A 26,380-nucleotide genomic window follows, 5' to 3' on the forward strand; every position below is an offset into this window, starting at 1 on the left:
TTGTGAGACTTTAATTTTTCCTACAAAAACAGTAAATGCCAACAAGATAGACATCCCTGTTCTTCTAAGCCCTGTTTATGATTCTAAGAAGTAAACAGGCAGTTATTACATTAAAAACATTCCCTGTATGCCAGCAACATCTAATTTTAATCTGTGGGTCTTTCAGAGGAAGAACTAAGGGCTAGAAATGGCACAGAGAACCCCCAAATGAGCCTGATATCTAAAATCTGAAGCCTGATCCCATTCTCCTGTGGATAAATAAACCACATGTTTCTCAATGTCTTGCTGTCTTGATGTACGGAATGGGATAATATTGGCCAACTTAGTCTATAAATAAGGTTCTCTTTATTTCTAAATCACTTTGAGGCAGCACCAGGGAGGTATCCTGTAGACCCATGGCAAGAAGTGCTATTTGTCAAATTGGGCATGAAATAAATTAAGTGGAATTCTGGTGTCCATACACATTAATGTCCCAAAGGAACCAACATGCCAACTTGGGCAGAACTTACAAAACCTCAGTTGAGGTGCCACCTCCTCTGTGGCCAACTTAATTACTCCTTCCTCGGTGCTGGCCAAAGAATATCAGAATTGCTAGCTGTTACACTGGTCTCCTCAGCAGGCTGAGATCCTATAGGACGGGAACTAGGTCTAATTTATCTTTGTATCTCTGGTAGCCTAAGCAAATCAGTAGGTCACTGTTTGTAGGGATTCATTTAATGCCAAGTGTTAGATCAGAATCCCACCCCAATTCTGAATATGCTCTGAAGTGTGCCTACTAGTTCCTGTTTCTTATTTTTAGAGTCCTGCTAAAAGTACTGAGAAACCATGCACTTTGTTTCCATATTGCAAATCACATCAGGAGAAGGTGATTCTGACCCTCGCACTTCTCAGGGCCCCAGCAGGGTGAAGAATGTTAGAAAAACCCTGATAGCTAAAATAATTCAGCACAATGATTTAGCGAAACATTTTTTCTCTACCGGACACTGTTATAAGCTTTTATCTTGTGGGATCCTCACTGTGACCACAGGTGGGTACTGTTACTGTACCTATTTTACATACGAGGACTCCGGCACAGAAACGTGTCCAAGAGAGGGAGCCTCTGGAGAGTATTCCCCATGCCTCTCACCTCTGAATCAAGGCAGAATGAATTGCGTCCCCTCTGCATTCCCAGAGACTTGGTACTCAGGCATGGACCTTATTGAATCGTGCTGTGATTAGAGATCCATGTTTCTCACTGGCCAAACAGTGAGTTCCTGTTGGACTGTGGACTTCTTGGTCATGTTTTTGCTTCCCCACCCAGCACAGAGACAGGCTTATAGTAGCTTCTCAATACATGTCTGCTGAGTAACTGAATGAGGGGAGTCTCTCTCCAAAACTACCACTTCTGGGGAATTGTCCAGAGAAAGGTATGAAGACAGACTCATTCTACTGCCTCAGTTGCATGTGTGTGTGTGTGTGTGTGTGTGTGTGTGCACGTGCACGTGCCCCAGCAGGAACTTCCGCAGTGACCACTGATGTTTGGGGGAATTAACTGGCGTAATATTTCAAAGCAACCCATTATACTTTGCTCACGCAAGTAGTTTTTAAATAACTTTTTAAAAGTTTTAGAAAGTGTAAGTAGCTTTTAAAAACATGCAATGTTAAGCTGGGCAATTCCTCTTCTAGGAGTTAATCCTAGGAACCTTCCTGGCTGTACGCCCATAAATGTAAATGTATGTGGGGGCTGAGCAGATAATGCAGCAGGCAGAGGAGCTGGGTAACAAGTGTGCATTCTGTCGAAGGTGAGGATGGTGACACTCTGCAACAGGTCTGCCCATAAGTGCAATGGGACAGAGGAGATCCAGGGTAACCAAACTTTGTTTTTCAACAGGGCCCAGAGATCTCAATTTTAAAATACTGGTTATAGTAGACTGCAAAAAATGTACCACGTTATTCCCCTCCCTCTCCCAACGCCCTTTGGGAAAGCCTTCCAATGTAGACTCTGGGCTGGCTTTAGGACTCACTTTAGCCAACAGAATATTAGCAAAAGGGATGCAAACAGAGGCTTGACAAGTGCTTGCACACTAGGGTTTGCCTCCTTGCTGCCCATGGGGACCCCCGCCACCACTGCCAAGTGAAGAAGGCAGGGAAACCTTTTGTAGAGATGAATGACCCAGACGCCTCTGTTGCTGCAGGCAGCAGCATGTCATTTTCCAGGCGTGCAAGCGAGCCGTCCCAGATCAGCCAGCCTCAGCCAGCCCCCCAGCCAACCACAGATGCAGGAGGGCCCACAGAGATTAGCTGAGGCGACCCAGGTCAGAACAGTCCAGCTGGCTCCAAGAATTGTGAGCCAAGTTGTAAGCCAACACACCTTGGGGTGGTTTGCTAACTAACTTATCTGGCGCTAAACAAAGGAGGGATCCAATTCATTGTAACTTTTGGTGAATGTAAAGATTTAGCAACAAGGAACTTCCTTGCGTCACATCGCTGCTTACAAGAGTCAAAAAGCAGAAACTACCCAAAGATCCATCTTGTATAATGGGAAATTGGTTAACAAATGATGGCACATACCTATGCTAGAATAGTATGCTACCACTAAACACGAAGGTGTAGAACAGCAGTCACACACGGGTCTATCATATTTGGTGTGCCACCAAATTTGGATCAGCACAATATTACCGCTCACCAGAACACATTCTACTCTTGTAGAAATGAACACTGAGCTGAGTGGATTGCACAGTGCAGTGGAGAGGGCTTCTGACTAGAGGAAGAAATAAAAAGCTCAGAATAAAGCCCAGAATGTTTACAGGAAAGTGCTCAACTTTGCTTTTTCAGGACATAAGTGTTAGGGGGGAGCAGCAAAAAGCTCTACTCAAGCAATGACATGGCCCTAAAAGAGGATCAAACACTGGGATAATGGTGGATGTTTTGACAGCGAAAGACAGTCTTACGTAGCTAGAGTCTTTTAATTTCTCCAGGCATGCTGCCAAAAATTATAGGACTTGGAAATGTGCTCCAAACACAAAGGATGCTGAAAATCACTGGTATAGAAAAATCTTTAATGACATGGAAAGATAGCTATATGTTAAATAAAAGAAGCCAAGTGTAAAACAGCATGTACAATACAATCCTATTTTTTATTGAAGTATAATTGACATATAATATCCTATTATTTGCAGGTACACATCATAGCGAATTGACATTTTTACACATTATGAAGTGATACCCACGATAAATCTAGTTAACATCATACAAAGTTATTACAGTACTATTGACTATGTTCCCTATGCTATACATTGTATCCCCATGAGTTATTTATTTTATAGCTGAAAGTTTGTACCTCTTAATCCCCTTAATCTATTTTTCCTGCCCTCCCAACCCATCCCCTCTCCATCCTCCATAACCAACATTTTATTTTCCGTACCTATGAGCCTGTTTATGTTTTGTTTTGTTTGTTCATTTATTTTTTAGATTCCACATATAAGTGAAATCATATGGTATTTGTCTTTTTCTGTCTTATTTATTTCACTTAGCATAATACTCTCAAATTTCATCTATGTTGTCATGAATGGCAAGATTTCCTTATTTTTTATGACTGAGGAATATTCCATTCTATATATACGCCACGTCTTCTTTATCCATTTATCTATCGATGGACACTTAGGTTGCTTCCATATCTTAACTATTGTAAACAATGCTGCCATAAACAGAGGGGTGCAGCTTTCCCAACTAGTGTTTTCATTTTTTTCTGGGTAAATTCCTAGAAGTAGAATTACTGGATTGTATGGTACCTCTATGTTTAGTTTTTTGAGGAATCTCCATACTGTTTTCCACAGTGGCTGCACCAGTTTGCATTCCCACCAATATTGCACGAGAGTTTCCTTTTCTCCACATCCTCACCAATAGTTGTTATTTCTTGTCTTTTTTGATACTAGCCATTTTGATAGGTATGAGGTGACACCTATCTCACTGTGATTTTGATATGCATTTCCCTGATGATGGGTGATGTGATTTTCATGTGTCTGCTGGCCTTCTGTCTGTCTTCTCTGGAAAAATGTCTATTCAGGTCTTCTGCCCATTTTCTACTTGAATTATTTTTCTGGTGTTGAAATATATGAGTTCTTTATATATTTGGGATATTAACTCCTTATCAGATAGAGATTTTGCAAATATGTTCTCCCATTCAGTAGGTTGCCTTTTTGTCTTGTCGATGGCTTCTTTTGCTGTGCAGAAGCTTTTTAGTTTGGTGTGGTCCCAATACTCTATTTTTGTGTTTGCTTCTCTTGCCTAGGGAAACATATCCATACATACGTTGCTAAGGTTGATGTCTAAGAGATTACTGCCTGTGTCTTCTTTTAGGAATGTTATGGTTTCAGGCCTCACATTTAAGTCTTTAATCCATTTTGAGAATATTTTTGTGAATGGTGTGAGAGAGTGTTCTAGTTTCATTTTTTTTTTGTATGTAACTGTCCAGTTCTCCATAATTTGCTGATGAGATGATCTTTTCCCCATTTATATATTCTTCCCCTCTCTATTGTAGATTAATTCACCATGTATGCGTGGGTTTGTTTCTGGGCTTTCAGTTCTGTTCCATTGAGCAATGTATCTATTTTTGTGCCAGTACCATAATTTTGATTATTATAGCTTTGTAGTATATTTTGAAAACTGAGGTACCTACATGATACCTACATCTTTTAATTTTGTGCGTCCTTTAACTACTTATTATAGTTATAGTTGATTTGACACAATCCCATTTTCATTATAAAAATATGCAGCCATAGGAAAGTAACTGGGGGTAGAGACTAAAACTCGGGTGTCATACTGGTTATCTTTGAAAGACAAGAGTAGGGGTAATGTTTATTTTGTTTTTATTCTTGACAAGTGGTATTTTTCAAACTGCTATAATGAGCACGCACTATTTTTATACAGAGAACAATTAATAAAAGTTATAGTTTTTAAAAACTAAGAGGGCATACTCATGAACGCACATGCATGTGTATCCCAAACCAAAGTGGAGCAAGACTTTATCTTTTTTCGGTCAGTGCTTGCAAATGCTCTGCCTCTTCACTGTACTCCTTCAGAATTCTATTGGGGGTAGGCAGCCTCTGGAACTGTAGAATCTTCCACCATGCAAAAACACACGGACTCCTTGCAGGCGCATCGCCTACTCAATTCTCTTGGGAGGTGGGCAGAGGCATTCAGTATCACTTTTCACAGCCACAGGCAGAAATGAGGTAGTGATTTAGATGCTCTGTTCTTCCATTCTGCTAATCTTCTGCAAGAACGTGAGCAGGCCTAGCAGGCGCGACTGCTATTTGATGGTGGAGGCACCCTGCTCGTTAAGGGCAACAAGTCAGAGCTCTCTGATGGCCCTGGCAGCCCATGATGGGCAAGTTCATCACAAATTGTCCTTCACTGCTGACAGAGCACCAAGGTATCTTTGTGCATGGTAGATTCCGAGCAAATGGTGGGAAGATGAGCTAGCTTATCATCAGACCCATTTCTAAAATGCCATCTAGTCAGAGGCAGCAGAGCCCGGCCATACTCCCTTGGCCATAAATGCGGTGAGAACAAAAGCCAAAGCAATTCTCTATTAGCAAACCCAGGGGACAAACAGCAACGTAACAAGTCCAAGGTTCAAAATGACAGGCAGTTTATTGAAGATGCCATAGAAGTTCAGTCTCTCACTAGCACAGTGATGGGGCCAGAAGTCTGAGAATTTTACAAGACAGTGAATTAATGGCTGGGCTACAAAATGGAAAATTAAAGCTGATGGGGCCAGGAGACCATCCTTTTGAACTGCTTGTTGAACTATGAAATAACTGATCTTTTTTAGTAAAGGGAATATGGCTGCCAGACATCTGAGAGTATGTTATCGACGTGCCACGGTCACCTTTGTGAGCACTCATTTCACGTTGAATTCTTCCATTTTATATTCTCATCCCGGAACACAGTGAGGTAAAGTCTAATTTTTTCCCTTTGAAAAAAATCCTCGGTTAAGTTAGGATTAGGAAATAGATTCCCCAATTATTCAGAAGAACAGATCACAGATTGGGACTGTTCACCTGTCCTTCTCTGGACTGGACCCACGGTAGAGTTAGTACGTTACATCACAGGTTAAAGCTTGGCAGGAAGCATGGTAATAGCACTTCCTCCTGCAGTGCCCTCACCTGTAGCCACTATTCGGCTTTGCCTGTGAACTTTGTCCATGTGCAGCCACAGCAGCAAATTAACCGCTCCCATTTTCTGAGAGCTGACAAAGGGCAAGGCACTAGACGAGCCCTTGGCAGACATTATCTCTTTAACCATCACAAAGATCTTGGAAGAGGGGACAATCATTTCCTCATCTGTAGAGGCTTAGGTTAGAGAAGTGGAGTGATTTGTCCAAGGTGATGCTGCTAGCAGGAGGACAGCAGGACTCAAGCTTCTTCGAGGGGCATGTGAGAAAGAGGAGAAGCAGCATGGAGCAACAGGAAAGGAGCAGGGCTCCAAAGACACCTATTCTAGCTCATTCGGCCCCGGAAAATCATGCAATTTCACTACAGAAGGAGGCTCACCTCTCTTACCCAACTACTTCATAGGATTTTTGTGAGGTCCAAACGAGATCACATACATGAAAACTCTTGAAAACAGTGAACCATTTGACAAATATCATGTGTCATTAATAAAAAGACAGAAGACTAAATCGTACTCCTTTAGAGCACAACACTTAAATCCCTACAATTTCAACAGAAAGACCACACCCTCTTTTGTCCCCCAACTAAAGCCTTTAAACAAATGGCACAGTTATTTTCTTAAGCAACCTTTTAAAGATCAAGGGCTCAGGTGTGCATGCTGGTACCTGAAGTGGTCTTGCAGGGGAGCTTCAGTGTCTTAAATTTAATGCAGACACCCTGCCTATTTACCTTGACTGGAGAAAGTAAGAATTTTGTTATTACTTGTAATTCTGTTTCAAAACAAAAATGACTTCTGTAATTATGCACTTTTAATCTATGCACTACAGGAATGAGAAAAACAAACAAACAATACTCTCTCATGAAAGGGTCACGTTATATATAGTAATTCACTTTTTATTATCATCATCATTAATAGCAAAGCGCACAGTTCAGTTCCCAGGAAATATAAAAGTGGATGCTTTATATATAGGACACCTGCATGTAATGTGATAACATAGTAGGTTTGTGTGTGTGTGTGTGTGTGTGTGTGTGTGTGTGTGTGTGTGTTTTGAGCCAGTGTGATTTACCAGTTTACTGAAAGGCAACCACACAATTAAAACCTGCACAATTAAAACAATGCAATCTTCAAGCAATTAAAAACAACCAATTGTCAATGTGGTAGAGCCACTGAGTAATCTGGCCTTTCAAGTAATATCAACTGGAAATCCTATTTTCTCCTTTTATCTAAGAATCTTAAAAAGAAAACAACAACAACAAGAACAACAACAACACAAAACCCCCCGAAAACTACCTGCCCTGGGAGAAAGTCAGGATTCTGCACATGCAACTTGGGACATGCTCCCCATGGGTGGATGGAGGGAGACACCATTATTCCAACATGTGCTGGAGCACCGAGGGGTCCACCTCCACGGCCTGAAGGCCTCTCTGCAAGCTCCGGAAGGTGGCCTGCTTCCCGTAGCGCTGCCGCCAGCGGACGAAGGCCTCCACCATCTGTGACTGCACGTTGTGGGGGTGGTTGGCCTTACAGCGGTAGATATCCGTCTGGGACAGTCCCAGAGACAGCACCACGGGCTCCCACTCAGGGCCCAGCCTTTGCGCCAGCTGGTTAATCTGCTGGTCGGATGGGGAGCTGTTGAGGATGTGTGGGGGGATACCGGTCATCCGGTCATCTGGGGAAAAGAAAGACATAAAGGTGAAAAGAGCAAACACATCAGATGGGGGTAGACATGAAAACTGTGGGAGGACAGCCCAACACTTCCATATGGAAGGGCCAACTTTTCCTAGTCTTCCTGGGGGCTGCTCAGTAAAAGGCCATAAACAGGAGTTTACAAAACACCATTTAGCATCTATGAAAATGTTTATTGCAGAAAATGTGAAAATAAGAAAATGACAATACTAGGAATCCCATCAGAGAAACCCGCTGATGATTTGATCTACAGTAAAACCTTGGTTTGCAAGCATGTTCCAGAAACAAGCTTGTAATCCAAAGCATGCGTATATCAAAGCGAATTTCAAGAACCATCGGCTCAGTTGTGACCATGTGACATTCGGCATCACATACTACTCGTATTGCAAGACATCGTTCATCAAGTCAAAATTTACTAGAAATGTTTGCTCATCTTGCGGAACACTCGCAGAACAAGTTACTCATAATCCAAAGTTTTACTGATATTTCTTTTCAGTTTTTTTGTATATAAAACATACATTTAGGATTACCTGGCACATAGTGCTTTATAACATGATTTTTTTTTCACTTTCATATCTTTTATCAGAGAGGCCAAGCAGGGGTTTCTGTGGGGAATTAAGAATGCCAGTCTGGACCCCAGGGGTGACACTCTCTCCTGCAGGAATGGCTAGTGCTGGAGGGTAACGGGCTACATGGAATACCTACTCTCTCCTGATAAACGTGAACACTACCCAGAAAAGTTGCAGTTCCTAACAGAAGCAGAAGCAAAGAGGCCTGCTCAGGAAAAATAAAACTTAGGGGCCACGAGGTAGCAGGAGGAGAGTTACCACCCTGGCAGAGCCCAGTGGAGGAAGAGAAAGCATGTGCTGTGGAGGGGCGGTGAGAGAACCTGACCTTGCACCTCCTAGATCCCCGTCTCCCCAAGGCCAGTCTGCTAAGGAACTCTGACACTGAGTGAGTGACTACAGACGGGCTAGGCATATCCAGTAAGAAGTACCATCACAGTTACCATGTAGAAGGCCTTCTAGAGGAAAGGCCTTAAAGCTAGGCCCTGAACACGAGGGAAAGAGCCCAGTGAATGGAAAGATAAAGAAGTGTGTCCCGCACAGAGGGGATTGCCTGTGCAGAGGCCCTGAGGCAGAAAACCATGGTAAATCGAAGAAAAGAAAGCAGTTCAGGGTAGCTAAGCGCAGAGAGTCAGAAGGACTCCAAACATCCCAAATTCTGGGGCTGCTTATTGGTTAGGCCGGGACTAGAAGCGAGGTTTTCATATTCCTGGCTCAAATGTGTGCATGACAGTACTCTACTTGTACTACACTTTGTCACCAGTATTACAGGGATCTGGAGTCAATCCTCCTTCACACTCACCAGCTCATTGTTTAGATTTATGAATTCAAGAAGAAGGCACAAAGCATCCTATTAGAACAGCTAATGTTTTCCACCGCATGTGCCTTTGGTCCCGAGGCACTTGCCAGTATCTTAGGCAAGTTGCAAGTTGCTGAGTTGCAAAAATACGGTTAAGGACTCTGGTGGTGTCGAGACTAGAATTTTTTTTTTTTTGGAAATGATTAAGAAGCAATTAGAATAATGATGATACTACTGACAATATTTTATATTAACAGTAATGATTTTATAGCTTTTATAAAAATATGGGCACTTTTATAAAAATGTGGGCTCATTGAAAAAAGCCCTTATTCCTTATTATTCAAGGAAAATAAAAAAAGTACAAAGAAGAAAACAAGGCATCCAGTATCCCACCACTAGACTTACAGTTGCCAAACATCATTCTGGGCATTTCTTTATGCACACATACTGCTAAAAGGGTAATATAGCTTTTGCCTCATAAGAGTTCTTGATTTTTGCTTGAATATAACAGAAAAAAAAAAGAAACAGAGATGAAACTAAATGGCTTTCTGACCTACAGTCAAATATTTAAACAATGACAACATGTACACCCAAAAGATTTAATGCTGAGAAAAAAAAGTATAACATAATTTATATATTTTCACATAAAAGTGGTAAACTATATATTTTCACATTAACACTCTATAATTAACGCTTGATATTTCCTGTTCATTCCCTCATGATTTTTCTTGCTTATATCATTTTTATTGTGTTGGGTGCATAACATTTTTATGCTTCTGTAACAATAATCTGCCACCCCCTCACCCTCCACCCAAGTTGTTTAGTCTTAAAACTACATTATAACGGTTTGAATGTTCACCAAGGCTTTTTTGTTGTTGTTTGTTTTAAACCATGACTTTTCTACTTCTGAATCTGTTCTTTTGATTTGAGTCAGTTGGGTCAATTTCATCACAGGGTGATGTTTTTCAAGAAATGCTCATGGCCACCATATTCTTTGAGTTCCTTCAGATCAGGACTGTCTGCTTTCTGCTTTCACTGTTGAATAATATGCAAACAAATTTATATATTGTTTTACTATTATACTTTTAGAGTTTTTTAATGTTTATTTATTTTTGAGAGAGAGAGAGAGAGAGCAAGCAGGGGAGGAGCAGAGAGAGAGAGAGGGAGACACAGAATCCGAAGCAGGCTCCAGGCTCTGAGCTGTGAGCACAGAGCCCGATGCGGGGCTCGAACCCACAAACTGCGAGATCATGACCTGAGCCGAAGTTGGACGCCCAACCGACTGAGCCACCCCAGGCGCCCCACTATTATACTTTTACATTATAAATATAATTCTATATTATTTAAATAATTTTATTCCTCTCCTAAGTTTGTAGATTGTGCTCATATTTTATGGTGGGGAATGTCGGTATGGGGAATTTGGACACCAACTTGACTGTCCCCATTTTGTAGAACTTGTTTTTTCTGTCCGAAGCTTATGATCCTGAAGCTTTAGACCAGAGAACATCTTGGCCATTCTCTATCTTCTTTTCTAGATATGTAGCAAGATCTTCTGACTGAAGATTTAGCCCTTCTTCCCTTTCAGAAAAATCTTCCTGTGTTGTATCTCTGCATTCTTTTTCTGTTCCAGATGCCGGATGGCTCTGCCAATCCGCCATGGCTATCACTTTCTGTCTTATTACCTTAACTCCCTTCCTGTGATTATCTCATGCCTCTGCCCCATGCCATTCATTTCATGTTTGGTTATTTTTATGCTGTTTTATTTTGCTTTGGGTTTTTTTGTTGTTGTTGTTGGGTTCAAATCTTACATTGTGTTTTTATTTCTCAATTTCTTTTCTTGGCTCTTCAATCTAGCTTTTAAAAATCCCATTCCACTTCATATCCATTAGGATGGTTATTGTCAAAAAAAAAAAAAAAAAAAAAACCAACTCCAGAAAATAACAAGTGTTGGTGAGGATATAAAATGGTATGGCTGTTATGGCAAAGAGTATGGTGGTTCCTTAAACAATTAAAAATGGAATTACCATACAACCTAGCAATTTTACTTCTGGGTCATAGTCCTGAAAGGATCGAAGCAGTGACTCAAAGAGATATTTATACACCCATCTTCACAGCAGCACTGTTCCCAATAGCCGAACAGTAGAAGCAAACCAAGTGTCTATCAAGGGATGAAGGGATAAACAAAATGTGGTAGATTATACATTAGAATATTATTGAGTCTTAAAGAAGGAAAAAAGCCTGACTCGTTCTATGTGTGTGAAATTGGAAGACATTATGCTAAGAGAAGTAAGCCAGGCACGAAAGGACAAGCACTCTGTGATCCCAGCCATATGAGCTACCTATAGTAGTCAATCCCACTGAGATGGAAAGAATGAAGGTCACCAGGGGAGGGGAGAGGGGAATGGGGAACTGTTCAATGGGTAGCAGGTTCTGCAAGATGAAAAGAATTCTGGAGGTTAGCTGCACAATATGAATGTACTTAACACAATGGAATGGTACACCTAAAAATGGAAAAGATTTTATGTTATGCATATTTTACCACAATTAAAAATAAAAATTAGGGGCACCTGTGTGGCTCAGTCGGTTGAGCATCCAACTCTTGATCTCGGCTCAGGTCATGATCTCACAGTTCATGGGATCGAGCCCTACATTGGGCTCTGTGCTGTCAGACAGCTTGCTTGGGATTCTCTCTCTCTCTGTCTCTTTTTGCCCCTTCCCTACGTGTGCACGCATGCATGCACCCTCTCTTTCTCTCTCTCAAAATAAATTTAAAAAATAAAAAATAAATAAAAGGAGGGACTAATCTTATAAAAATAAATAAATAATGAAGTTTAAAAATCTCGTTGTTTTATCGTAACTACACTGAGTTTTTATTTCCACTGAATCCATACTGAGCTCTCCTATAGCATGAAATATTCGTGAGGTTGAGTTTTCTTGGGTTGGCTTTCCACTCGGGCCACACTGGTGTATGTTTACTTTCTGCAAGCCATGCTCCTTTCTTTCTTCTCCTGTAGCATTTTTGCACAGTTGTCACGACACTTATCTTCATCTTGTTCCCATTTAACATGAGCATCTTTATCCAGGGCTTCTGTTTGCTCTCTTATGGTAAGCCAAGGTACCCTTGACACTTTCTCCCTCTGAGCTACAACTTGGGGTTGGCTGTTGCCTTCTATGCAGTGTTCTGCCATGGAGGAGAGATAGGACTCACTAGCCTGCCCTTGCTGGGAGTGCGGTGCCCCGCTCTCTCTTTTGGAAGCCAGTTAAATGTCTTGTACCGAGCCTGCTTTGCCTAGCCAGGGTGCACTTACTCCTGTGGTCTCTTTCCCGTAGCTCAGCGTGGAGACTGGGAGATGGCCTGCGTTTGGTTGCCTTCCTGCCTCTGCTGAGGGTGCTTCTTGACATTTACCAAGGCCATCCACTCACCTCCTCCACCAGCTTCTTTTCATACTGATCTGAATTAACAGGAGTCCTTAGGATTTTGTACACTTCCCTTCTTTTCCCAGGATTGCTTCTGAAGGGTCAGGGTCTGGTGTTTCTTTCCCTGCCCGCCCCTTTTCAAAGCACATGGCATAAAAGCCGTGATTGGGTTTTGTTGTTGTTGTTGTTTGGCTGCCGCTGGCAAATGTTTCTGCTTTTAACTTTTTTTTTTTTTTTAATTTTTTTTTCAACGTTTTTTTTATTTTATTTTTGGGACAGAGAGAGACAGAGCATGAACAGGGGAGGGGCAGAGAGAGGGAGACACAGAATCGGAAACAGGCTCCAGGCTCCGAGCCATCAGCCCAGAGCCCGACGCGGGGCTCGAACTCACGGACCGCGAGATCGTGACCTGGCTGAAGTCGGACGCTTAACCGACTGTGCCACCCAGGCGCCCCTCTGCTTTTAACTTTTTTGGTTCAGTTTATCGGGGGTCGGGGAGGAGCCTGTGACTGCTGCACTCGGTCATCATTCTGACTCCTGGCCAACTATTAATGCAACATACGCTTTGGGCCAATTATTTGGGAGTGAGGGCGGTATTTGCTCTCATTCCTCTACACTTCAGGGTCACATATGCCTTGTGAATACTGCCACATAACTGGGAGAGGGCCAGCAATCTGTGGACACAGTCTGGAGCAAAGATAACTGGCACACGAGCACGACACAGCCAAGGGCAACTCAAGCCCTTCCAAAGAGACCTTACACACAGAAAGAGAGCATAACAGCTGTTTGTGCTGTCTGACCTCTATCAGGAAAAGAATCCTCATGAGGCCCTTCCAACTCGTGAGTTCTGCTGAATACGAAGTTATTTAAAAATGAGAGTCCTAAGGCTGGAGTGTCAACATCCAAGGATTTACTGCATAAAATCAGGTCAAGCTATAAATGAATCCACCGTGACCATCTGGACACTGCTCCTCAAAGCTTGCTGTGCGTACCACTGGGGGTGTACAAGATGATATCAGGTGGTACGCGGGTGAACATTCTGTATTTGAATTGTCAGGTACCTACTTGAATACAACTAGAAAAGTATAAATACCATTTCAAACTCATGACTGCAAAAATCAAGACAAGTAAATGAAAGTACATTACAAAGTGGATAAAGGATGACAAAACAAGTGATCAAAAAAGAAAAATAAGGGGCGCCTGGGTGGCGCAGTCGGTTAAGCGTCCGACTTCAGCCAGGTCACGATCTCGCGGTCCGTGAGTTCGAGCCCCGCGTCAGGCTCTGGGCTGACGGCTCGGAGCCTGGAGCCTGTTTCGGATTCTGTGTCTCCCTCTCTCTCTGCCCTTCCCCCGTTCATGCTCTATCTCTCTCTGTCCCCAAAATAAATAAAAAACGTTGAAAAAAAATTTTTTTTAAAAAAGAAAAATAAATGTTTAAGTCAACAGTAAATTTAAATTAAAGCACGAACTTAGCGGCACCTGTGGTACAAAGATACAGCAAAAATTGTACAAGCAGAACCCCAATGACAGAAGTGTGGGGGACGTTGAGTGTTTCTACAAAGGGTGCTATTGGTACTTGAGGCAGGGAGATCCGCTCGGCAGGGCTGTCCCAGTGCACAACAAGGCCTTCAGCGTGCACTTACTAAGTGCGAGTAACACCCTAGTCTGAGCACACAAGTCCACGTATCCTGGGCTGAGGCAATACTGTTCCTGGTTGAGAACCACCAGATACCGTGGCATAAGTATCCACTAGTTTTAAATACCCTAAAGCAGGGATTCTCTCCCTCTATACTGACAGAATGTTCTCTCTTATACAGATCCTAAATCCTTCCTGCAACTCTTCAATCCCATTCCTGGTGAAGTTCAAACTCCCATGTTTCAGAAGAAACAACATTCCCTGACAAACGGGTCTATCACAATGAAGCCATGCATTTGAAGGGATAAATGCCCCCCTCCCCAGGTCTGCTCCCCACCCCCACCCCCGTCCCCTCCCATCCTTCCACCCCCCCCCCCCATCCTTGTGGTCACGACACGAATAAAAACAACATAATGTTCCCCTCTCTTTCTCTATCTCCTCCTCCCTCACTCATACCAATAAACAGCTGTTCTGGCCTCAAACCAAAAGTCTCCTTCCCAATTCTTATTGCATTTAGAGTCAAGTATAAAGATTCACACTTCACTTTTTTGTTCCTTATAGGTCACTTGTCTCCCAAGCTCATTATGGGCAGAGATCAAGTCTTCTACTTCTTGCCCTCCTTCTCCAATCTTTAGCCCCTTGCTAAGCAGAAAATGGAGCTCAGTGTACAATAACTAATCACATTCTTAAAAAGTTGCTCCAGGGGCGCCTGGGTGGCACAGTCGGTTAAGCGTCCGACTTCAGCCAGGTCACGATCTCGCGGTCCGTGAGTTTGAGCCCCGCGTCGGGCTCTGGGCTGATGGCTCAGAGCCTGGAGCCTGTTTCCGATTCTGTGTCTCCCTCTCTCTCTGCCCCTCCCCCATTCATGCTCTGTCTCTCTCTCTGTCCCAAAAATAATAAATAAATGTTAAAAAAAAAAAAAGTTGCTCCAAGTCAAGTTTCCAACTCATCATCTACACCAGCTCTGTGCTTCTGACTTTTTCATTCATTACAGAAAAAGAAGTCATCTCTTCCAACAAATCTCTGTGCAGACAGCACCCTGTGGTCTATCCTGGCTGAGTATGTAATCTGTGAGTGAAGGAAAGCCCACGAGCCCATCCTCCCTGGTAGACCTCTCTTTTTTGAGCTGTATTCTATAATACGCGGCCACCTTAATGGTGACCTGCAAGGAGGAACTATACAGGATTCCAAAGCACAGTTCAGAGAATGAAGACTAAGGAAGGTCACAGAAGACATGTAAGCAGCTGCTGGGAGACTCAGACACATCTATGCTCAGGAATCTACAATAACGGAAAGGATTTCAAGGATAAATTCCTTTAACTATAAACTTCTGTAATATAACCAGAGATGTAAGTACATATGAGTTCCTTATAAGAGTGACTCAGCTGGACACAGGGTTGCAGTTTTAGAAACTATGTATGTTCCTTTGCAGAATTTGGTAACATATCCCTCTTGCCAACTCACTGCTGTAGTCAGCCGCTATCACTGCTGCGACTATCATTATGCTTCAGGTTTGCTGGACCAGAAAAAAAGTTGAGCTATGAGACTTCCCCCTTCTAATGTGGCCACTGTTGGAGTAAAAGGCTAATCCCTGCCTCAAGGACATGTAAGGCCTCTACTCAGGTTGAGTCCACTGATGTTCCACTGACCAACGCAAGGCATGTGGCCAGGACCAGTGTTACAGGGAATTAAGTCTTTTCATAGGGTGGGAGGAGTAAAATTTTGCCAAAAGCAATAATCTATAAACACTGACCCAGCAATTGCACTACTAGTTATTTCTCTAAAGGATACAAAAATGCTGACTTTAAGGGGCACATGCACCCAATGTTTATAGCAGCACTATCAACAACAACCAAATTATGGAAAGAGCCCAAATGTCCATCAACTGACGAATGGATAAAGAACATGTGGTGTGTATATACGTACGTGTGTGTGTATGTGTGTGTGTGTGTGTGTGTGTATACACACATACATACAATGGAATATTACTCAGTGATCAAGAAGAATGAGATCTTGCCATTTGCAACAACGTGGATGAACTAGAAGTTATTATGCTAAGTGAAATGAGTCAGAGAAGGACAAATATCATATGGTTTCATTCATATGTGGAATTTAAGAAACAAAACAGAGGAACACAGGGGAAAGGAAGCAAAATAATATAAAAATAGAGAGGGAGGAAAACCATAAGACACTCTTAAACACAGAGAACAAACTGAGGGTTGCTGGAGAGGAGGAGGGTGGGGGGATGGGCTAAATGGTGATGGGCATTAAAGAGGGAAGTTGCTGGAATGAGCCCTGGGTGTTGTATGTAAAGTGATGAATCGCTGGGTTCTACTCCTGAAGCCAATACTACACTGTATGTTAACGAATGTGAGTTTAAATAAATAATTTTTTAATTAAAAAAATGAAAAAAATCCACAAGTGTACAAATACATTTTTTAAAATCTAGATGAACTGATACTGGGATATACAAAATACGAAAATTAGTGCCAGAAAAAACAGAAAACTCGAAGAGGTCAAAGTATTAATGAAATACGTTGAAATGGCAATCAAAGCACTTCCCTGCTAAAGAGCCCTAGGCCCAGACAGTGTTCTAGTGAGCTCTATCAAATGTCCATGAAATGTTTCACTTCCTAGCTTCTATAAGCGATTCTAGGAAATAGAAAAATAACAAAAGTTATGTAGCCTATTTTAATTAGGCTGCTTTACTTTTTGTTCCAAACAGGATAAGGAGAACACAAGAAAAGAAAGATTACAGGTTCTTTGCAATTATTATTTTAGATGTAAAAATCCTAAATACTCACTGAGTTAAAAAAAAAAAATCTATTTAAAATAATATATTGTGAGCAAGTAGAATTTATCCTGGGATTACAATAATTTCAATATTACAAGGTCTATCAATTAATTCAACATAGCAATCGTCCAAAGTGGTAAGTCACTATTATCTTACTTGATGCAAAGAAGTATTTGATAAAATTTGATAAAATTATGATTCCTTAAAAAGATATCTTTAATTAGGAATGTGAGGAACCTCCTTAACTTGGTAAAGACTGTAAAAACCTTCAACAAGTATTTGGTTTAATTGACAGCTTTTAAACATTCTCCTTTTAATGGTGGAGACAAAACAAGGATGCTCGATGTCACCACTACTGTTGCATATTGTCGTGGAGGTCTGAACCGGAGGTATAAAGAAAAAGAAATTAGGTACAAACATTTGAAGGGAAGAGGTAAAACTATCACTATTTTCAGGCTAGTTGATCTAATATGTAAGAAAAGGCCAAGATCAACAGATAATCCATCAGAACAAGTGAGAGGGTTGAGTAAAATTGCCAGAAAACAAAAATAAAAACCAACAAACCAGTATTTCTGCATTCTAGCAATAATCAAACACAAAATATAATAATAAACAATAAAATTGTAAAGTATCTAGAGATTCAATTAACAAAGATCACACAAGACCTCAATGGGGTAAATCTTAAGCATTTATTAAAAGACATAAAGCAAGATCTGAATAAATGGGGAGTCATTCGTGTTCTGGGTGGGAAGGCATATAAACATGACAAGTCTCGTAATGACAATTGAAATTTTATAATGGGGAAAGGAGAGGCTATTTCCAAACTGGGGAGAGCTAATTATACAGAAATAAATAAAACTGTACTTTTGTATCACACCATAAACAGTGATGGATTCCTTGTGGATAAAGGTCCAAACATAAAAGGTAAAACTACTAAGTTAATAAAAATAACGGCGAGTGTCTTTATGACCTGCAGTGGGAAGATCCTTTTCAAAAGATAAAATTTTTTTTACATCAAAATTAAAGATTTCTGTGCAATGAAGGAGACCCTCATCCAAGATGACGGAGCAGAATGGGTCTACACCCCAGGAGGGAAGACTACCCAGACGGTAGACGGTAGTCCCGAAAGCAAGAGAAGGAAGACAAGCACCTCCACGGGGAAAAGGATGAAGGTGGGACAAGGCGATTCAAATAAGAGGGACTCAAAAAAGAGAGAGATGCTCAAACACAGAAATTTAAGAAATAACAACAGAAATAACCATGACAGATCACTTTATGTGCCTGGAAATCTAGACAATGCCAAGCTCTTGCTCGAGATGTGGAGACGCCGGGACTTGACTGGGCACTGGGCAGCCAGCCATTCTACAAGCCAGCAGCAGGTGGGCAACTGGAACGCAGTATACAATCTCGTTCTCACGCACGTGTACCCACGAAAAACTCTGAAAAAGCCCCCTCAGGGACATGTACAAGGTTGTTTATACGAAGTTGCATTATTTGTGCTCGCAAGTACACGTATGCCTTCCAACCCGGTTCTCCTGTTTGGGGGTTTATAGATCCCAGAAAAATTCTCGTACAGACTCATGAGGAGTCATGTACGAGGCTGTTTAGATCAGGTAACGCTGTGGGAGGAAAGGAGCTCGAAGCAATGTCAGAGCTCACTACTAGGGGAAGAGGCAAACATGAGGGAGTACAAAGGGAGTGCTGGACAGTTAGGATAAAGCAAAAATATAAGAAAAAAGAAGGAGACCTGTAACAATGGAATATTTAAAATGTATGTTGTAAAACACCACCACTGGTGTTTTACACACAAATGAAAGAACATATCCGAGACAGAAAAAAATGGTTTGTCGTGGGAGGGAAGGAAATGGAGAGGCTGGGGATGCCAGACTGAGAAAGCCAACCTGACTGGGCACCTCCCAGGGGCTGCGTTAACCTGGGTCCCTGCGTATAGCGTTTCTGCAGAGACGTCCCTTTGGCTGAGGCGCCGGCTGCCTGGAAATGAAAGAAAAGCACCTTAAAAAGAAAACTAATTAGAACCACTTGTTCTGATAGATAATCACAGAGAACAATGTGGTCCTCACAGAGAGGTGGAGAAATAAACTGGTCTTTCTAAAACTGATTCCTGGATAACGAAGTGACCACCTACTCCAATAACAAGGCTGTGTTGCAAAATACAAGTAAATCAGACTTATTGCAATGGAAAACTTGATTTGACTATAGTCCACGGAAGGTCAACAACAAAACTACTAGCAATAACTGAGTTCTCACTGAAATAAAAGAGGGAAGGGACGGTGGCCACAGCTCTGGCTAAGAATTAGCAGGTGTGGGTCCTATCTAAATTTGAATCTGCCATCAACTGGCCACATAACATGGGGTAAGACACTTAGCCTCTCTCAGAATGTTTTCTCATTTGCAAAAGGTAAAACCAGATGATTGCCAAAGCCTCACTTAGATTATATTATTATATTATTATTATTATATTATATTATCCTTAGCTAAGATGATTGTCAAATATATAGGTAAATCGGTAGATATCTTATTCTTGAACATAGAAACAATTCAGGAACTTGTTCTGAGCCTTTCTTTAAAAGTCTTGGCAATCTACCTAGTTGGTATAATGAATAAAATAAAGATACCAGCAGTGCGATACCAAGGGTGAATACATGGAACCGTCTGCTTCAGATGCAAGCAAAAAAAGGATGCACTGTTTCTAGAGAATTGAAAAACAATAATAAAACCACTAAAAATCTGTTTTTCATATCAACATGTGCCAAAAATTCTAAACAATGCAAATGACAAAATATCTGTTTTCTCTGGGGTGGAATGCTTCCCTGCCGGGTAGTCTGCCCTGATCCCCTTGACCCATTTCTTGATATCAGTAACAGGAACGCCACAGTAAAAAAGATTAGTACAGAACACTGAATTCATTTAAATATAAGACTAATTTTAAACAACTGAACAGAATCTAATGTTATATACCCCGACTATATCAAAACAATACAAGTGATCAAAATTAAAGCTAGATTCTAGAACAGAAAATAAATATTGTATCTTGACTTTGTGATGATAACGTCACTAACAAAAATCCAGAAGGGAAGAAGGACAGACTGTGAGAGCACCGATGATCTCATTTATCACAGTAGGGAGGAAATCAACACTTCCTAAAATGGAGAGGACGGCAGTCAGGATAGACTATTATCTATGGTAGGAGAGAAGCCCTGAATCTCAGTGAGGCCCACATGGCTCTTCAGGGCATCACCTGCACGACCTGGGTGCGCACTCTATGCTGCATTGATATTATGCTCCTCCATATTCACAGAAGCGTCCATGCTCACCAAGACGGAAAAGAAAGGCTAAGAGATAGGAGATCTGGCAATTAAATACATCACTCCATAAGTGACCTGCTCACTTCTGCTCACATTTTGTAGCTAAAGCAAGTCACAAGGTCATACCTAACTTGAAGGGATTGAGGGAGTACTCCTATATCCCTGAGGAATTCCTATAGGAATTCTCCTATGTCCCAGGATGGGGAGAGACCTGGGTGAACAGCATTAATGTCTCCCGAGAAACATAATTGGGGGGAAAGAAAATACAAAAACATCAAGTTCTTCATCATCTCTTAACCACAGACGAAAAAAAAATAACATTTCTTACTATGAAAAAAATGTTTATTCAAAGTTCAGTAATTTCTTAATTCTCACTTCATTTCTTTTACTCTAGTTAAATTCAGGGGCGCCTGGGTGGCGCAGTCGGTTAAGCGTCCGACTTCAGCCAGGTCACGATCTCGCGGTCCGTGAGTTCGAGCCCTGCGTCGGGCTCTGGGCTGATGGCTCAGAGCCTGGAGCCTGTTTCCAATTCTGTGTCTCCCTCTCTCTCTGCCCCTCGCCCGTTCATGCTGTCTCTCTCTGTCCCAAAAATAAATAAAAGTTGAAAAAAAATTTAAAAAAATAAAAATAAAAATAAATTCAAATAAAATTAAATGTAGTGGTTCTTAAATTTAAAAATCATATAACCATACTTTTCTGAAAGTATTTCTTCCTCCCTTCCTCTTTCTTTCTTTCTTTCTTTCTTTCTTTCTTTCTTTCTTTCTTTCTTTCTTCTTTCTTTCTTTCTTTCCCCTCTCTTTCTCTTATCCACCCATCCATCCATCCATCTTCCCATCTATAAACATGCTTAAAGAGATGTCCAACAGGATGTTCACTTATTGTTGAGGCTTACTTCTAAGTGATAGAATTTGTGATCTTTTCTTTTTACTTTTCTGAATTCCTGGGATTCTTTATATAAAGTGAGCATGTATCATTTTTATAAACATAGCAAGAGTCATTATTAGAATATGAATGAATGAGAGGAAACACCGGACCTTCTATCACTAAGCCTTAAAACCACTAGAGAGTGAGAAAGAGATGAACATGGCTTTACATTGCTGTAGGAAAGGACAGGGGATTATAGGAGCAGAAAATGTGGTATTTCATGATCATTATATCTCGTTTGAAATTACAAAATGGGTAAATGCTGATAGCTTCAGGCCATGTAGCTGGTTTGAATCGATTATGTAAAGGACATACATTTCTCTGTTTTATCAATTTCTTGAAAAGCCCTTTATATTTTATTCAGAATAGTTGTTGATATATATTCAAGGCTGATACATGTCATTCCCACTAAATATGCAGTTAGTTGCTTATTGAGTTTAAAAGAGATGTTCTTTGGAAATGGAGTTGGTTTTTCCCATTTAAAAAATAATGGACATTAAACACAAAAGAACGATTAATAAACTGAAAAGGGAAAATCATAACTTCTAACAAGAGCCTATTTACCCATTAACACAGTGGGGACGGGGATGAGAGCCCATGAGAGCCCACAGTACTTCTGGAAGCCCATGGAAATGTTTTAATTTCTTTTAAAATGAGAAGAAAAAAGGAACTTTAGGTCAAAGAAAATATTTGAATGTATAATATTAATATATACATCTTTATAACAAGAGTCATAAAATGTAACTTTTAATATTTTTTTATGGAGGAATGGGCCACAAAGGCAAGAGTGCCTCCAGCCCATTCAAGTCATAATGCAGCCCTGCTTCTAACATCTCTAAGTTACAAGTTCACTGGCAGGTGGCAAAAAATTACTTGGTTTATTGAAACATGCTTAAAAACTACCTTTGGAAATTAAAAACAGAGTGTGATTGTTGAGAGACAAAATTCCAGAGTGCCTTGTAGTTTACCCAGAGTGCGCAAGTGACTAATGCAAATTCTCAATGTTAATGACAACACTGCTTTTTCGTAGGTAATAAGCAAATGACATTAAAGATTCCTTTATGTGGAAGTTCCACTATATGGATATAAAGTTTTGGGTTGTCGCCTTTTTCTAAATAGGCAAAATGAGCTCTTTAATCACATTATTTTCCACAGATGATTGTTCTTCAAAATTTTCAAAATCGTTTAAAAATGTTTGTAACTCTATTTTAGTCCTCAAGATGGAAACATCAATATTTAAACTGATACCCAAACTACAAGAAGCAAGCTGCCCCCATGGTCCCTTGATATTATCTTTGTGGCTGATTCCCAGGCAGGAAGGGGTAACGGGAGTTAGTTTGAGAAGCCTCAACTGCATATTATAAATTATAAAATAACTGATAGCTATGTGTTCCTTATCAGTACTAAACCTGCCTGGAAGAAGCGTAAGATCACTGATGAGTGCTTACAGGCAGCTGACTCCAGGCATCAAAAGTACATTCCTTTGACAGTTCCACTGGGCTGAGCGGCTTGGCGATAAGACCAAAGAAATAAAAGGGGATGGAGACCGTGTAAATTTGCCAAGCGAAATCTTTCAGTTATGACACAATAACCTTAAAAGTGAAAATTTCAGTCCTCATGCCAGCAACTGAAGGAGGGGCACCAAGTCAGGTTTTTTAAGTTGCTGCTTTCCCGCAATTGTCAGAGACTATTCGTGTGGTGAGTGACATAATCAAGAATCAAAATCACTTGGATAGATCGATGGAATGATACTAACAAGATTTAATTTGTGTTGGGATAAATGTGACATCCTACCAAGCTTAGAAAATCAATGACAAAAGTACAGAATGTTTTCAGCTTGTCTTAAATGCAGTTCAAGCAAAAAGGTTCTGATGTTTTCATTGCTGGCAAAGGGAATAGGAACCCAGCACACGCACAACACGCTCACGTACAAACAACAAAGCACCTCAGTTTGGAATCAGAAACGAGAAGACGATAGTCTCACAGAATTAACACGAGTCAGTCACACGGACCACTTCCAAGGTCAATGATCTGGCTGCACACTATATGGACAGAGATGCGGGACCCTGAATCTCAGAGATTATACAGACCTTGAACACCGGGTCTGCCCAAAGCCAGTGACCTGCAAGCACACAGGAAGTCAGGCACCCACCACAGTGAACCACAAGTTTTAGCAAGACAGAAACTGTGTATCAGTCTTATTCACAGTGAGGACCTCGCACATGTCTGGTACTAACAGCTCCCAAGAAATTTAAGTCTTTAGTTAAAAAAAAAAAAAAAAAGTATGGAGGAAGCGCATTTTATGGAGGGGATGCATTCCAAACATCTCACACAACATAAGCACAGGGGTACTGCCATGGAGCAAGAGCTAAGCACAGTAGAGAATTCCATTTGGCTTCAGAACTTTGTGATTCTTCACAAAATTGGAATTTTCTAGGATTTGCAGGACTTCAAATTTTGTGCCTAAAGTACTACTTATCGATGATTTCAAATATGTCTAATTTCACGTAAGATGGAACAGTACTCTAAAAATAGATGCGTTAATTCAGCAAATATTAACTGCGGCCTACAATGTTCCTGGTCACCTCTTAGTGCTAATAATGCAGCAGGGGGCAAATTTAGCTATTTATGCAAATCGTTTGCAGTGTGCGTAACACACCTCTGTGGAACTTTGGGAGTGAAAACGACCTACCTGGATGAATTCATTGATCTCACCAGGAAAATAATGCAGGAACTAAAATCAGAAGAATTAAAGTCACTTGCTCATTCTCACAATTAATGGGTGACAGAGCTCAGTCAGGGCCATCCACAGATACCTCTCCTAGCAGGTATTCAGTGTCTACTTAACAGTCGCAATCAGCAGCTGAAGTTAACAATTTATGACAGGATCTCAGAAATAACATGGGGTAATCGTTAATAACTATTCTTTTAATCTCCTTGTTCTTCTCAAAAAAAAAAAAAAAGGATATTTTTCCAGACTATGCTTTTCTGTTTTTTAACCTAAACATTTTTTTATTATTGTATTTAAAAAAATTGTTAAGCTTATTTGAGAGAGGGAGGGAGAGAGAGAGAGAGAGAGGGAGGGAGGGGCAGAGAGAGAGAGAGAGAGAGAGAGAGAGAGAGAGAGAGAGAATCCCAAGCAGGATCTACACTGTGAGCACAGAGCCCGATGCGGGACTTGAACACACGAGCCGTGAGACCATGCCATGCCATGACCTGAGGAGAAATCAAGAGTCAGCCACCTAACTGACAGAGCCACCCAGGTGTTCCTTTAACCAAAAATTTCTTTTAAAAAAATATGTATTAGAAGCACGTGCATGTATGTGTGTGTAAAACTGAGTGAAAAGTTTAACAAAACAAAAAATACTTACCTTTTACTATATGATATACTATTTTATTTTAGTCCTGATTCAACCATTAAAATGATTTCATGTTCCACAAACAGGTAGCAACAGGAAATCTGCTGAACGCTGTTCTACAATATATCCAGCTGGCTAATTTCTAACTCTACATTCAATCATTAGCTTGTATGTCACCGCCTCAGAGAAGCCTCCCAGGACTCTTCCAAGTATAACCAACCACGCCCTTCTTCATCGCCTGAAATGAGTGACAGTGAGAATACAGGCAAGAGGCAGGGTTTGGGAGAGAATGGGAGGTGACACTGGAATGAATGTCTAGGCCACGCCTAAGCCCCACACTGGAACGGGAGCCCCTCGAGCACAGGGACGGAAAGCGTGCCTCCCATCGCTGATCGATTTCCTGGCCACCTGAGCACTTCCTGGCACATGACGAGTACTCAATAAGCAATTGTTGGAATAAGTCCTTTAGGGAGCTGATGAAAGAGCTGACCCCAAAAGCAAATAAAATAGCCCATCCATCAGAGGCTGCACACTGGTAGCCAATGGACTTCATTTGGCCCGCAAACATGTTTCGTTTGGCCTATGCTGTTCAAAAAATACAGAGACAGCATTTGAAAATTGGGAGCTTTAGCAAAATTCCAGATTTGTGGCTTTGCTGGTCAGCTCACCAGAGTCATCCTCATGCTGGATACCCCCCAACATCCACTCTCTCCCACAATGCACGTGAAAGTCCAGTTCCTGGGCTGCTTTCCCTTGTCCTGGATCGCTCAGGCTCTACAGGTGTTTAATCTGTGACTCCTATACCAAAGCCATAGTCCACCACAGTCTACTGCTTGGCGAATGAGCCTGCAGCCATCTGGAGAAAGGAGAGCATAGCAAAAGGGACCCTTCTCACCCAAGAAAGCATAGATCCTCCCAATTATCTATGGTCTTTTCCCAGTGGGGGAAATCTGCCCGAGAGAATTGTCTTCTTCTCTGCCTCTGGGAGGAGATTTTTTAAAAGGGTGAATTTATAGGAAATAGGGACCAGAATTAGAACATTTTATTTTTCCTTGTATCCTTTGGCACTGAATAACACCATTTTGCACAGGTGGGTTTTCAATAAACTTGGAAGTGAGGCTGTGGAAAATTTTTTAAATGCTGTACTGGTCTCAAAATTCCAGTTGTTCAGATTATAAAAGTGATGTTTGAATACCTTCCTCCCATGGACACAGCCTCGTGAAAGTCCAACAACTCCCAATTGAAATCATGCTCCATCAAAATCCCAGCATATTTTTAAATAGGAATTGAGAAGGTAATTCTAAAACTTACAAGGAGATGTGAAGGAACTAGAACAGCCAAAATAATTAAAAAAAAAATTTTTTTTACCGTTTATTTATTTTTGAGAGACACAGAGAGACAGAGCATGAGCAAGAGAGGGGCAGAGAGAGAGGGAGGCACAGAATCCGAAGCAGGCTCCAGGCTCTGAGCTGACAGCATACAGCCCAATGCGGGGCTCGAACACACAAACTGTGAGATCATGACCTGAGCCAGAGTCAGACGCTTAACGACTGAGCCACCCAGGCACCCCGAACAGCCAAAATAATTTAGAAAAAGGACAAAGTTGCAGAATTACACTGCTTGATTTTAAGACTCGTTCTAAAGAAATGAAGACAGTGGAATGTTCGTGAAAAGACAGAGAAATAGATCACCGCAACAGCCTGAAGTCCGGAAATAG

At 41.2% G+C, this 26,380-nt stretch overlaps 1 protein-coding gene and 1 pseudogene across 2 annotated transcripts in view; one reads left to right on the plus strand and one right to left on the minus strand.

The window, feature by feature from the left end:
• Window positions 1-4,427: 4,427 nt before the first annotated feature.
• CRADD (CARD and death domain containing adaptor protein) overlaps window positions 4,428-26,380 on the minus strand; it is a 178,220-nt gene continuing 156,267 nt past the window's right edge. For both annotated transcript variants that reach the window (XM_040491230.1, XM_040491229.1), the window contains exon 3: window positions 4,428-7,825. In XM_040491230.1, coding sequence (XP_040347164.1) covers window positions 7,524-7,825 — 302 coding nt within the window. In that variant the 3' untranslated portion in view covers window positions 4,428-7,523. The remainder of the gene's footprint in view (window positions 7,826-26,380) is intronic.
• The window catches only part of LOC121040979 (uncharacterized), a 56,179-nt pseudogene continuing 48,169 nt past the window's right edge, over window positions 18,371-26,380 (plus strand).

This window comes from Herpailurus yagouaroundi, unplaced genomic scaffold (genome assembly GCF_014898765.1).
Source record: "Herpailurus yagouaroundi ecotype Mexico unplaced genomic scaffold, PumYag 182, whole genome shotgun sequence".
Taxonomy (NCBI): Eukaryota; Metazoa; Chordata; class Mammalia; order Carnivora; family Felidae; genus Herpailurus; species Herpailurus yagouaroundi.